The 15,499-nt window shown below is 44.0% G+C and overlaps 1 protein-coding gene across 1 annotated transcript in view; it reads right to left on the bottom strand.

The window, feature by feature from the left end:
* TACC2 (transforming acidic coiled-coil containing protein 2) overlaps window positions 1–15,499 on the bottom strand; it is a 202,077-nt gene that overhangs the window by 130,630 nt on the left and 55,948 nt on the right. Inside the window, exon 7 of the mRNA XM_084846024.1 lies at window positions 5,107–5,232. Coding sequence (XP_084702150.1) covers window positions 5,107–5,232 — 126 coding nt within the window. The remainder of the gene's footprint in view (window positions 1–5,106; window positions 5,233–15,499) is intronic.

A 15,499-nucleotide genomic window follows, 5' to 3' on the forward strand; every position in this document is an offset into this window, starting at 1 on the left:
GCTCAACGTCACAAGTATCTTACCCCTATGACACTGGAGAAATCCACTGCTTGGAAATGAACAAAATGCCTATAACTCAGGTGATTTTACTTGGTCCAGGAGATTCAAATTCAGAGTATCACCTCTGGTTTAATTTGTGCAAGTTGTCTTGGAAAAATGCAAGAGGGGGAATTGTTCATGCATCAAACAACTATTCCTGATCACTCTGCATGGCCAGGAAAGAAGGGCTCACCCACCTCAGTTTTAGTCCAGTGTTCTTGTGCCCATGCTTTTCTTTTTTAAGATCAATATTTTCATCATAAAAACTTATTTATAAATATAGGAATTTGAGATTTTAAATTACTTATTTGTGGGGAAGGAGTAGAGAGTTCTGCTAAAATGTACTCACACAAATGCGGTAACAAAGAGTTAACATCAGCTCTTTCCTGTCAAAGTTTAGGAGATGAAAAAAAAAATCATGACCCAACATGCAGAACCACCCCCACCCACCCCCACTACTATGCTGAGCAGTATGTTATCATTAGGATTGTGGGATGAAGTAATAGGCTTGAGACAGTTGCCCTTGAGAGACAAAAAGGAAGATATAATATCTTGAATGGACAGATGGAGGGACAGAATCTGAGCTCCTATTACATACTGCCATCTGGAAGACATTTAGCACAAAATGACCCAATTTTTACTTACTTACTTATTCTCTCTCTCTCTCTCTCTCTCTCACACACACACACACACACACACACACACACACACACACTCCATCTACCAGAATCACAGGTCATCTTTTATTGACAGGCATTCAGACCCAACAGTAAAATAAGCTAGCTGATAGTGTTAGAGAAAGGGGCTTTGAAATTCATTTTAAGGCAGCTAAACATTAGGAAGTTGCTGAAGAATCTGTTCTTGCGGCTTGGTTATTTAAGGGTAGAAATGCAAAGGAAGCACCATGTGTAACAAGGAGATTTTTAACATATTGTCACAAAACAGCTGTTGGAAAGTTCTGTGTAACTACAGAAAGGAACAAAAAAATGTGGATGAGTACGATAAACGAGTGTTGTTTATCTTACAAGCATCAAGACAGTGAAACTAGAAATGAAACAGATAATTGCTCCAGCAAAATAATACAAATTTTTTGTTGTTCATAAAGGGCTATGTAGTTCAACACTGTGATCTGGTTCACATGACATGACAGCCCACTGTGGCTTAATTTACCAGCAGGGGCTGTCACAGCTCTGCCTTGCCATGAGTTGTCATGTCATGCGAACCCAGGTGGCTGGGGCTGTTTGAGGGTTAGACAATCCTCAAACAACCCATGATTTGTTTTAGGGGTTAAACAGATGGAGGCCAGTGCAAACCAGGCCAGTGTATGCGCCCACCAAAAAACCTTTCCCCCACTTCTTCCTGCCCGCTCAGATTAGTAGGTCCTGCTTGTAACTTCAACTGTGTAGAAGATCACTTCACACATAATTCTCCTAGACAGATTTCACTTCAATGTAGGGGAAAGTGCAATGAATGCACATTGTGTGTCTTTCACTGTATGTTCCCACAATGGGAAGATGCAATTTGCATATTCTAGTTGGAAAGTCATCCTGTGTGAAGCTGAGTCAAGTGTTGGTTTGTACCTCTGAATGAATACTCTGCATTTCTCAAGTCCAGAATGAAGCAGATGGTTCTCAGGTCATCAACCCCTTCCACTCATTGCCACTCTAGCAGAAGCATATTTAGTGACCAGGAAGGGCATTACGTAACTGCCTACATACACACACACCATCTGGTAAGGGTGCTTTTATAATACCCATCTGGAAATGAAGTATTGCTCAGATGGGTGATGGATGAATTAGGATAAGTGGGGAACTGACCCATCCCAAATTGCCCCTCTCCTTCCAGGACTCACTTGAGATTTATTTACTACTATAGATCCTTGCCAATTGGTGGCATAGGTAATGCATTTGACCAGAGTTGTCTGCACAAAAAATTAATCCAGGAATCTATGCTGATGACATGATATCATGTTTTCACGTGTAATAATCTAAGGAGAAACGAATCTATCAGCGTTGTCTGATCATGATGCAAAATGATGTTACAATCCAAAAATGAGACATGGAGAACATCTTCAATGGAGGGTAACAGTCATGTCCTTATTGCCTACCTTACACCATGCTTTCTACACCTAAAAGGTCAAGCTCAAGAGTTGCCAGAACTAATAGTTGGCATAATTGTACAGCTGCAGAAAATGGCCGGTTCTTGAGCACTGAGTCTCTCTAACTGCTAAACTCTAACACAGTCAACAGTTGTTGTTGTTGTTCAGTCGTTAAGTCGTGTCTGACTCTTCGTGACCCCATGGACCAGAGCACGCCAGGCCTTCCTGTCCTCCGCTCTCTCCCGGAGCGTGCTCAAGTTCATATTTATTGCATCGGTGATGCTATCTAGCCATCTCATCCTCTGCTGTCCCCTTCTCCTTTTGTCTTCAGTCTTTCCCAGCATCAGGGTCTTTTCCAGGGAGTTTTCTCTTCGGATTAGCTGGCCAAAATATTTGAGCTTCAGCTTCAGTATCTGTCCTTCCAATGAGCAGTCAGACCTTTCCCAATTTTGAACCAATCGGTTGTTCCAACAGTCAACAGAGAAGCTACTTATTTTTCCTTCATGCTTATATGCCACAGTTCCATCCAACACAGAAACATGATACATAACATTATGGCCCTTGGGACTCCTCAGCAGATAGTACGCATCTACAACTTGTGTTGTACAGAGGCCTTGCTACCACACTGCAAGAGCAATATGCTTGGCAGAGTCCCGGTCTGCACTGCTGAACTAGACAGCTGAAGATGTCATATTTTCTGGAACATATGAATGTACTTTCTAACTTGAGCTTGTTATACATTAAGTCATCCAGTCAAACACACTACCAATGCTGTTCTCCTTGACATCACCAACTTTGACTCACGGACCTGCAGCAGCATGAATTGGCTGTGACAATATTATTTTAAAACACTGCTTTTAAACATTTCACTCATTGTTCTAAAAAAGTAATATATCAGAAGGCATTTCCCCCAATTTTGCCTAAAATGTCTATTTCAGGCTTCCAAAAGAAAAAGAAAAAAAAATTCTGCCCCTGAATTTTTTCCTTCTCCACCCCCTCCCATCACATCTTAAGCACTATATAATAAGCCTTGAGCCTCTCCCATGTAGCTCCTAGTCATATGAACAAGCACTAGAAGGAGACTATGCTCATATATAACCTACAGCTAGACATGAACATAGCAAATAGTGTTGTCAGCATTTGTGTTATGCTTGCCAGAAAAAGCATGGCATAGAAGTGTGGGTGTGGAAAGAATGTGTACATGTTTGGTCCAGTGAAGGTACATCTTTAATTCCCCACTCCTTAATTGCATTAAGCCAAGAGAGAGCACATTGTTTTATCAGATTTCTGGAGAAAAAGCAAGCCTGCCTTGCTACAAGCTGTGACCAAATATTTTGGTGGTAAGGTTCTTTGAAAAGTATATCTGATGTTAGTGAATCTTTTCAGTTCTTACTTCTTTCACAAGAAGCATTTCTCCAAACACAGCTTCTGAAGGATGTTCAAACATTTTTGGATAATATGGCTACTTCTCAGTCTCTTATCTCTGCTATGAATCTAGAGGATCAAAATTTGGGACACACACATACCCGACAACCAAGCTATGGCTATTTTTTGTTTTTAAACAGAAATGTGATCTCACAGCCTAGCTGCTTGATAAGCCAACTGTAAGAAATACCCAACTAAAACCAAAGGGTAATCAGCTGTCATTAGTAAAGTGCAGAATGTAACAAAGCCATGGCTTTGAATCTACTCGTTTTTTTAAAGGTCTGCCAAGAATGATCAAAGAGGTCTAAAAATGTTGAGCCAAGTCACCTCTATTCACCCATGCATGCACAAGAGGGCACTAGTTCCTGTCTACTGCCAAGTACTGCTGTTAGGGATGTACGAAAGTCCCCTTACCTGGCTCCGCCGGGTTCCGCTGGGGGGGAGCTCCGTCCCTCCCCCCGGAATCCTGGCCGGCCAGCTCCGCTCCGCGGGGATTCCGCAGAGCCGCTGGCCGGCTCCGCCAGCAGCCGGACATCCAGCCACTGGCTAGCAGGGACGCAAATGGCGGCGGCCGTATCTGCCGCCATTTGCATCCCTGTAGTCAGCCATGATAGGCTACGTAAAGACTTACGTAGTCTATCACGTCTGGCTTAAAAAACAAAAACAAAAAAAACACTCATACGCAAATGGCGGCGGCTACGGCCGTCGCCATTTGTGTTCCTTATTTTTGGCCATCTTAGTCTACGTAAATATTTATGTAGACTAAGACGACGAAAATAAGGGGGAACGCAAATCGCGTAGCGGACGCTATTTGCGTTCCCCTTATTTTCGCCGTCTTAGTCTACGTAAATATTTACGTAGACTAAGACGGCCAAAAATAAGGAACGCAAATGGCGGCGGCCACAGCCACCGCCATTTGCGTATGCATTTGTTGTTGTTTTTTTTAAACCCAGCCATGATAGGCTACGTAAATCTTTACGTAGCCTATCACATCGGGTTTTTTTGTTTGTTTAACAAGACTGCAAATGGTGGCGGTGGCAGCCGGTCGGAAGATCAGCCGCCGCTGCCGCCCGGAAGATCCGCCCCAGGTAAGTCTCGTCCCGGGGGGGGATCCGCGGGGGGGGGTGGCAGGCCGTTCCACCACAGATTTCGGGGGGCCGAATGCACTGGTATTCGGCCTCACCAAGATCCATGGAGGAATTCTCTGCCATCCCTAACTGCTGTGCCTGTGATTCATGCCAGTTCAGGACAAATGCTGCTCTCACTAGGAGTGCCTTTCTGAGATTGCAGCCTACATTTACAGCTGCTTTAACTCTGGATCCCAATAAACAAGAGGAAATGAATTAGCACAATCAATAGATACCCTATTTCCAATCCACCCCAAAAGGACCACCACTCATCACCACTTGGGTATTTCCAGTCTGTCAGTAGTCCATAGTTACAAGGCCATTGCTGGCCTGTAGCCCTGGGGCCACTGAATGACCGGAATGGTCCAAGTGGTGATGAGTGGTGTTCTTGTAACCACAACGAATTTCTTACCCTACCTTGTTGCAGTCAGCTCAGCAGACACCAGAGCAGTATCATGGCCATCAGAGAGATCTGTAGTTAGGGGCTCTTTGGAAAGATCCACATCAGGCACCAATTTTATGACATCACCAGGAACAGAAGAACTGCATAAAATGAGAGAGGGAAAATATATTAAGTCACCCTTCTGAAACTACTATTTTTTTAGGAGTAGCATCTATCCAAAATTGCCAGCTATACTGCTGGGCAATTAGTGCTGATAATTAACTTCAAAATACCTAATAGAAAATTTGTACCCAAACTTCTTTACCACTCAGTTGCTTCTTTCACCAGCTCCTATATCCCTCAACTCTCACAGTCCTTCTCTAAAAGCTCCCTAGACTGTTCCTCTGTTTGACACCCAAGGCTGATTTGGTACCAAAACTTACCTCTGCCAAGACATCTTGCAGATCTATGAAATAACATACTAATGAAAACCATTCCACATTGCTGTTTTGATGTTCCCTAAGATTGGAGTACTCACGATGAGCTTTCCTAAGTCAAGGCAACAGCAATCTGATATTTACCGTTAACAAGGAAAAACTATTACTGCAGTGCTCAATCTTGCCTTTAGTAGAGCTGTATGGGAGAGAAGGAAGCAGATCCAAATGAACCAGGCTATGCAGACCTATAGCACACTTGAAGGATCAAGGGCAAGGAACTCTACGAAAAACTAAAAGCCAGAAAATGACTAGATTCATACAACACGATAACTCACACTCAAAGGTTGAGTGTGGGTTGAGTGTGGGTTGTCGTTGAACTGTAGGTTGTTGTTGACACATAGGTTGTCATGTTTCCTGAACCCAGCCACAACAAACCATGGTTTGTTAACTACAAATAACCCACAGTTCACAACCCATCAATAAATCATGGGTTGTTCATGGTTGTGTGAACCGAGTCATTATCGAGTTGATATTTTATCTTCTTGTACTGCCAATTAACAGGACTGCAGCACATAAACCTTCAATATTGCACTAACTGAATGAGGAGGATTAGGAAGGTCAACACATGGGGCTTATATCCAGGAGACATAGATTCAAGATCCATCTCTACCACCAACTTGATGCCTTGGCATAGATATAACACTGCCATTCTTGTAACCATGGTTAAAAGAAAAGAGAAACTGGAGAGTGAGCTACACACTGATTGGTTCACACAACATGACAACCCACTCTCAAGTTTGAGTACAGGTTGGGTGTGCACTGTCATCAAACCATGAGTTTTCATTGAATGATGGGTTGTTGTGTTGTGTGAACCCAGCCATACCAACAAACCATGGCTTATTACCCATGAACGACCCACAAAGAGAATCCATGGTTTGTTGTTGGATTGTGAACTGTGGGTTGTTCATGAATACCACATGTACAATGGGTGTAAAATAATCTGCCTCAGAAATATTTTGAGGGTAACCACAATAAAGATTTTTAAGCACTTTGGATACTAAGGGCACAATCCTACAAATGTTTCGGCAGAAAGAAATTCTGGAGAATGGTGGCAGTTGTAAGACTTTTTTCTGTCTAAACATGCAGAGGATTGCACCCTAAATGCTTTATAATTACGTAGGAGGCTATCAGATTTGTATTCCACCCTTCCACAAAAAGCTCACACATATGATTCCATCACACGGGTGGAGAATTCTGCATCAATACCAGTGCTTTCCCCATCCAGTATCCTTGCAGGATTGGTTCATTCTCTTTAGACGGCTGTCCTCATCACGTTATTTTTCATTTCATTCCTTTTCACAGGGGTGGTGATGTCGCTTGGAGACATTGCCACCTTTCCACAAAGAACCATTCCACATGCTGGAGGTGTCATGATAATTCCTCCCTGGTTCCAGCCCCTTTCCCTCCTCTTGCACTGGTGGCTGGGCTATGACTGACATGCAGACAGCCCCTGCCCCCCCTTCTGTGCTTTATCAATGCCTCTGCCTTTTACTCTGCCATTTACTCAACTACCAGGAATGCATGGCATGGGGGCATCCTGGCAGGTTGGGATGCTGCCATGCCAGGCTGATTTCCCCCTCTATGGAGGAACATGCATCTGGGCATCAGAGCATGCTAGTGCAATACCTCTCCGCTGCCTTGTTCTGAGGGCTGCAGGCCGAAAACGATGAGGAACTGAAATGGTGCAGGCGTGGCAAGGCGACAAGCCCCACAGCCCATCATCACCAGCTTCACCATCATGACCACACCCTCAACACCCCAAAGCAACCATCTGCAGCTGCCAACACACAGTGGTTTATTCACACTATGGGAGAAATACACAGGCAGGCCATGGCGCTCCTGTTGCGTTGAGTGGAAAAATACCACATTTTTTTTCATTTGAAGATAGCATGGGGTAGGGAGGGGGAAATGGCGGGATAATGATTGGAGGATGACAACATCGTGTAATGGGCCCGCAAGCTTCCGTGAGAGTCATGAACATGTGATAAACTGCTGGTTTAGAGACGCTGACAGTTATTGCCCTGTTTATTGTCATAAAATCTATGAGGTAGGCTGACTGGCCTGAGGAAGGGATTCCCTTGGATGGGATTTGAATCTGCATCTCCCCTCTCCAAGGTCATTCGGAATACTGAAAAAACAATGAAAAACTCAAACACAGGGACAAGAACCTCCATGTATATAGAGTTAGAAAATTAACTGATATTGTGTAAATCCAATATAAACCAAGTGGATTTGAGAAATTCATCAAATCTGAAGTTTGTTTTAAATATTTGGATCAGCTCCACTGGAAAAAAATAATAATTACAAAATATTTGACAAACAGCTCAACACACTCTCACACATATGTGGAATGTACTATGTAAACAGGATTTTCAGAACAAAGCAATCTCTAAGGCGACTCTTGATGAGAGGTGATGAATAAGAAAATCCTTTCCTATCTACTAGATAAATTCTTGCAGAACACGTGCAAGGAAAAACTGCTTCCAAAATGTGCTTAAGATTGTGTGTGTACTGTGACTGAAACAGCTACGGAAAATGCTTCACACTTTAACTGCCAGCTGCTTAACAACAGCTGTAACTAGAACACAGTAAATACATTCAAAAGATCAATGGGCCCAGCCTGCAATTCAAGTCACCAGTGGAGTAATGCTTTGATCGGCAACCACACACTCCTTTTTCACGTGCCACAGTTTGCAGCAGGTATCTGGGTCAAACTTGGAGAGACTGCACATGTATACCAATTTGATGGTACGTTTCTAACATTTGAGGATAGTAAACGAATGAATAAATGAATATTTTTATTTCGGTCCAAGACCATGCATAGAGGATAGTAAACAAACCGCAACATTAACATGGAAGCACATATACAAGCAGGAACTAAATGTTATGGAGTATTTGAAAAGCTTCCTCTAAATGTCTGAATGAGTCATAAGTGCGATCACAGCGTTTATAACATGCTATACTCCTCTAGATCTGCCATGATGACCACCATTAATTTTTACATGTCTTATTTAGTTAAAATACAATTGGCTCATCAACACAAGATGGCTCATTCAGACAACTCTTGCGTTTGGCACCTGAAGGTATGGTTTCAGTGTTCCCACAGTCCTGATGTCCAATGCATTTAATCTGCATCAGTCCACACTGCTAACAATGCATCACAGCAATCCCCGCTACTGCTGCGGCCATTCCAAAAAGTACTGCTGCTGTGATCATTCGAATAGATGAAAAGCTTAATTGAGCATCACCAGTTCAGACTGTACTTCCTCCAAGAGGATGAAGGCAGATGTGAATCAGAGAGTCTCACTTAGAGCACTATTGGCTACCAACTGATGGTGTAAAAAGGCCTGGAGGAAGCTCCTTGATCTGAATCCTAATAATACAGCTATAATCAATCTTATTTAATCTCTCCATATATTTAGATATCTACAAAATTTTGCCAGAAGTTCTAACTAACTAATCAGGCTACAAAAAGATTAAATCTGTACCGTATCATGCTACTAGCCAGGAACTTTCTGTAAACAGAAATGGCAGTGCCAAAGGCTGGCATAGCTGGACATCTGCTGAGGTCCACAGCCCAGCAGGGAGCCCAGCCTTCTGGCCCTGTTGTTGTTGTTCAGTCGTTCAGTCGTGTCCGAATCTTCGTGACCCCATGGACCATAGCACGCCAGGCCTTCCTGTCCTGCGCTCTCTCCCGGAGCGTGCTCAAGTTCATATTCATTGCATCCGTGATGCTATCTAGCCATCTCATCCTCTGCCGTCCCCTTCTCCTTTGGCCTTCAGTCTTTCCCTGTTACTCTTCCTCATTCGTGTGTCTGCCTGTTCACATGTCCTCTTCAAGCTTATGTAAGACGAAAAGAGCAAGTCAATGGAGCAGCAGCCTCCATTTGCCTTGCTCTCTCCTTTTGGACTATTGGTGTGGAGAATGGCAATAATGGCAAGAAAACGGGGACCTACTCAGAGCATCTTGCCCATGGATCCCACAAAACCTGGACTTGGCACTGAGGGCGGCCCACTAAATTTGCCAGTTTTCCAATGTAGACCCATTTCTTAAGTCTTTTGTATATAACAAAAGACAAGTATTCTTGGATTTGGAGGTGTTATTGTTTATTCAAGCAAAGTATTAATTTCCAAAACTTCACAAGACAGATTTGTGAGCTTAATTATTGCATTCACTCATAAATCTAAATTGTGTTAAAATAAGAAGAGTTATTGAAAGAAACATACAGTATTTTAAAAAGTAGCACTTTCAGATATTGAGTTTCTATTTCACATAAAACAATGTTGTTTTCTTCCTCTCTGAAATGGCTTAATATCAAGTGATCAGTTGCTTTTTATTGAATGACTCATAAATGAGCAGTTTTAGGACAAACTTGAAATAGAAAGTAACTCTGTGATGCTTTCAAAGTCTTATTTAACTATGCTGAAGCAGGATAGCATTATCATCTGGTAAGCAATGAACAACTTAGTACTGAAAACTCACAGTGTATATCTACCTCTCTGTTCAGGCTACTGACCCTTGCAATGTAACCTGCTATAAACACTTGAGACTTGGTTCCAGAACTGGTAATGTTCTCAACTTATGTTCTGGGTAACCCTGAGGAATCACAGAGCTAGAGAGGACTTGTAGGCCATATAATCCAACCCCTGATTGATGCAGGAAATCCAAAGCTAGAGCATTCCCAACAGACAACCTCCAACAAAGAAAAGACTACCACCCCTCTAGATAATTGGTTCCACTGTCAAACTGATCTTACAGTCCTGTGCCTTACTGCACAGGAGCCCAAGACACACTGCAGCTTGTTCCAGGTCATTCATGCTGCTTTACACATGGCCTTTCAAGTACTCAAATCTAGGGCTGTGCACAGATCCCTCACTCCGCTTCTGATGTTGCTTTAGATACTCCTTAACAACCTCATCTGCCCTGGACTGATTCGGACCCCCGCCGCTTCGACTTGGATCCAAATCTGAAGTGAGATTCGGATATCCGGATCACCTGTTTTTGGCATTTTCCTATTGACTTGCATGGGAAAACACAAACTGTCATAGCTTTTTCAGTTTTTATGATACAGACATGAATTGGGGACCTCACAGCTCCCCTGGAGGGGACTCCAACTGCCACATTTCAGACAGTTTGGCCTACTGGCTTGTGAGCTAGGCACAAGTGAAATCTGATATTTTCCACCAAAACTCCCAAAGCAAAGAGCTTTAGCTTCTCCCCGGGTCCACAGACATGTGTGAAACCTTGGCCCCATTCCCAGCCCCTCTCAAAGGCATCCCATTCACCAAATTCCATGCTGTTTGGCCCACTGGCTTGTGTGTTAGGCACAGGTTGAATGTGATATTCCCAGAAACTCAGACCAAACTCAGAAGGGAAAGTGTGTTCAAGCGGAGGTCACTATCCCTAAACTCTGCTGCAGGTTTCTTTGAAGTGCAAAACAACCCTTATTCAGAAGAATCACCGGCTCAGCCTCTCTATGGCTGAATACACTCATTACCTGGCAGGTAAGCTGGAAGAGGTTATTTTCTCATCTGCTTTTGTTTATTTCTAGCACACATTAAATGAGTATTTTGAATGTATCTTGAATGAACATGGTCAGTGCCTAGCCCAGAAGGGCCACTAGTTTTTGAACACTAGAAACCTCCATCTGGTGGTCCCATACTTCCCCCACCCCATCTTCTCCATGGTGGCCTGCTTCTTGGGGGTGAGAGACGGAGATCTTGCAGGAGTTCCATCACTACCAGCCTTATGCTTGCCCCTGCTGCTAGCCTGCTGGGATGTGGGGGCCTCTTCCCTGAGCAAGACCAATTGGTGCTGCCTTCTTAAGTGCAAGAGCAGGCTGCTGGTACTGTAGTACCCTGGCTGTTTCCCCACGCTCAGAGACACCTTGCAGTGGCGGCAGACAGCAGAGCTGGGATCTGCTCCCAACTCAAAGTGGTCCACACAATGCTGCCCTGGCGTTTTGTGGGAGGAGACACAGACTGCCTGCCTTGAGTCTGGAGAGGGAGCACCACATGAGTGGGGGGAACAATGGAAGAGGGGTCGAGTGTTGGAGCCTCTGCCTGCTGCTGCTCCTCCAACACACCCTGGAGGATCTCCTCCTCTTCACCCTCCACCACACTGCGGACATCAGACACCTCTGACCTAATGTCCATCAGTGGGCTCCTCTCTTCCACTACAGAAGGAGATGCTGCTCCACCTTGGGCAAGAGTGCAACTACTGCTGCTGCCTACACCAACCTTCTCGAACAGTGACCTCCAGGCACTGCAACTGGCCTCTGCACTCTGCTGCCCTACTGTACTGGGATGCACTATCTGGACTAGGGGACAGACAGCTTGACTAACAGTGCTGCTAGTGACAGCAGCACCTCGCCGACCTCAGCCCCTGCCAACACCCCGAAGATGCCTCATATTGCACTGGATTGCTTTGCCACACAGTGGAGTGTTATTGGAATAAGAAGGCAATTAATATAAATAGTGTGCGTCTAGTGCTTTTTTATCATGAGAAATGCCGGGTTGGATGAATCAGAGGTCGGAATTAAGATTGCCGGGAGAATTATCAACAACCTCCGATATGCAGACGATACCACCCTAATGGCAGAAAGCGAAGAGGATCTCAAGAGCCTCTTGTTGAGGGTGAAAGAGTAGAGTGCAAAAGCTGGTTTGAAACTCAACATTAAAAAAACGAAGATCATGGCATCTGGCCCTATCACTTCCTGGCATATAGAAGGGGAAGAAATGGAAGCAGTGACAGATTTTACTTTCTTGGGCTCCAAGATCACCGCAGACGGTGACTGTAGCCATGAAATTAAAAGACGCTTGCTCCTTGGGAGGAAAGCTATGGCAAACCTAGACAGCATAGTAAGAAGCAGAGACATCACCTTGCCGACAAAGGTCCGTCTAATCAAAGCTATGGTTTTCCCAGTAGTAACGTATGGCTGTGAGAGCTGGACTATAAGGAAGGCTGAGCGCCGAAGAATTGATGCTTTCGAACTGTGGTGCTGGAGAAGACTCTTACGAGTCCCCTGGACTGCAAGGAGGTCAAATCAGTCCATCCTAAAGGAAATCAACCCTGAGTGCTCATTGGAAGGACAGATAATGAAGCTGAAGCTCCAATATTTTGGCCAGCTAATGCGAAGAGAAAACTCCCTGGAAAAGACCCTGATGCTGGGAAAGACTGAAGGCAAAAGGAGAAGGGGACGGCAGAGGATGAGATGGCTAGATAGCATCACCGATGCAATGAATATGAACTTGAGCACGCTCCGGGAGAGAGCGCAGGAAAGGAAGGCCTGGCGTGCTATGGTCCATGGGGTCACGAAGAGTCGGACACGACTGAACGACTGAACAACAACAACAAGTGCTTTTTCAACACTGTCTTGAAATTGGGATGTGTAGTGTTGGTGGAACAACAACCTAGCACACATGGATACAGACACATAATAGCAAAAGGAAAGCAGAACTACCTAAGCAAATAACAGTTTTCTTTAATTTATAGTTTAATATTTCATGTTCCTTTGTGGAAAGCAGGTTAAGTTCAAGAAATACAGGAGGACAGCGGAGGCAATAACAGTCAAGAGCAAGCAAACAATAAAATAAAAATGCTTCTTTAATTTCTGTTTTGGGAGGATCAACACAGAAAAGGAACAGACGGTTCACTTAAGCATGGGGTGGGGGGTGGGATCCAAACACCAAACATGTAGGCTGCTATAATATGCCTTTCTTTAAATAATTTAGAAAGCAAGAAACAACTAAACAGTTGAATATGACTTAAAAAGTGGGGGGGGGAGGACATGCCCCGAAGTCAATGTTTGTTTTTAAAAATTGAAATAAGACTGGGTTTTTAAAAATCTAGAAGGACATAGAATGGAGAAAGCAGCAGTGAGGATCGACCTTAAAAAACAAACGCAGCCTTTTCCAGAGTCCAGAAGCAACATGAACAATGGAATGGTGGGGAAGGGGGAGCGTAGTAGCAACGAGCAAAGAAAAGCTATGTTTGTTTGAAAAAATATTGAAAGGAGGGATGAATATGAATAATACACAGAACAAACAAGTTGGAGATAGAAAGAAACAGGAGAAGGCATCTGCAACAGGTGCAAAGACACAGTCCCAAAGGGGCAGCTTGTACAAGGAGCAAGGGAACAATCCCACTACAACCTAGCTATTTGTTTCCTTTTAAATATCGAGGAAAGCCTAATGGTGATTGGGATTGAAGAAACAGAAGGAGGAAGGAACTGCACGGAATGCACACGTGCGCGCAGACAGACACCAGATCATCTAATCATATACCAGCCCTCTCCCAAAGACACAGCTAGTGCAATGACCAAATGCAGCCTTTCGCTGAAATATATCCCCTTCCTCCACCTCTTTTTCTGATTGGAGACGGCTGGCGTCAGTTCTGGCTGAGAGTTCCTATTCATCAAAGCACACTCCCTCCTCCTCCTATGCTCGCCTCCCTGCCTCCCGTGTCTGTTTGCCTTTCCCCTCCCTCCTCCTCCTTCTCCTGCTGCCCCTCTGCATGAGCTTGCAGAAGTTGATACATTTTGGACTGCTCAAGCATTAAGTAGAGCTCCAAATATAGGAGGCGGCAGAGGCGCTTCGTGGGGGAGGCACTTCACCTCGGGGCACCTCTATTCTTCTCTGATCCGCTTCATATCATGAGGAGCCTGCTCCAAATCTGCCCGCTTCACCTCATTATTTGGGCTTCGTAACGAGGTGGTACGCAGCCCTACTCAAAACTCCTGATTTGGCTACAATGAAAAATTCACATGATCTATCTTCTCTCTACAAAGGCAGAATGTGGAACTCAACACTCTCTAGAACAATTCTACATTTTTCCTACTTTTTTTTTTTTTAGAAAAATAGATAAAACCAAACTCCCCAATGTATTCAAGTATCTATCCAATTCTGGTTGAAATCATTTTGCTTAGCACATTATTTAGAGGATGTCTAACAAATAATTAGGCAGGTGTTACAAAAAGACATTTTTTCCCATTCAAAAGAAAACCTGCTCACAAAAAGCACCTCCGCCTGATTTTCAGAGATACCCCCTCCTGCCCCAGACCACAGCTCACCTCATTTAGCAAGGTTCCCTGACCCTCTGTGTAGCATTTTTAGGGGGTTTGAGGGACTGCTGTGGGGAGGGAGACTAGTCTGCAACTGGGGTGGCAGAGGCATGCACCTAAATCCGGATCTAGCCCAGATTTATCTTCTGAAACGCCTGGGTAGAGGTAACCAAGAATCTAAGCACCAACAACTTATTTCCCTTTCCTGCTCACTTGTCTCTTCTCCTTATATGTAAACAGAGCATTATCAGAAGTTGTTTGCTACGATTCCCCAGGGCATGCAGTCAGAAAGCATTACATTTGCACCTTGCACCCGAAGAATTATAACTGGAGGCATATTTATGAAAAACAGCATATTTTCATTAAAAAAAACAGCATGGATTTTTAATGTGTAGCTGCAAAGAAAGATCAATTCTTTAACAGCCATCAAAATCCTGCAACTCTTTTTTAAAACTGGCCCTGTTCCTTGTGGCTCAGATAGCAGCGTGACATCATCTACAGAGGGTAAAAGCAAACCCTTCAACATCACATCTGCCAGTAAAAGCATCACCTACTAAACTTGCATGCATCAGGCTGTTATAGGCACAACAGGATCATGGCTGGTAAAGAAAGGTGGCAATCCCATCCAGAAAAAGACTGCAGTTCCTGATCCATGCAGAAAAATAATGACTGGATAGGGCCATGAAAAGCTGTGCCTATCCCAAAGGAAAATAAATGGAGAGGCAAGGACAGGAGCCTTCCTCCTGTGCCCCTCTAACCCAACTGCATTTTTCCCTCTCAAGGAGACGAACGTGAATACTGTGCCTAGACATCCCAGGATGTGTCACAGCTGTCATATTCTGCTTCCAGCATTGTATTTACATTTCCAA

This window comes from Heloderma suspectum, chromosome 3 (genome assembly GCF_057233095.1).
Source record: "Heloderma suspectum isolate Gila_16-S chromosome 3, 16-S_ref, whole genome shotgun sequence".
In the NCBI taxonomy this organism is placed as follows: domain Eukaryota; kingdom Metazoa; phylum Chordata; class Lepidosauria; order Squamata; family Helodermatidae; genus Heloderma; species Heloderma suspectum.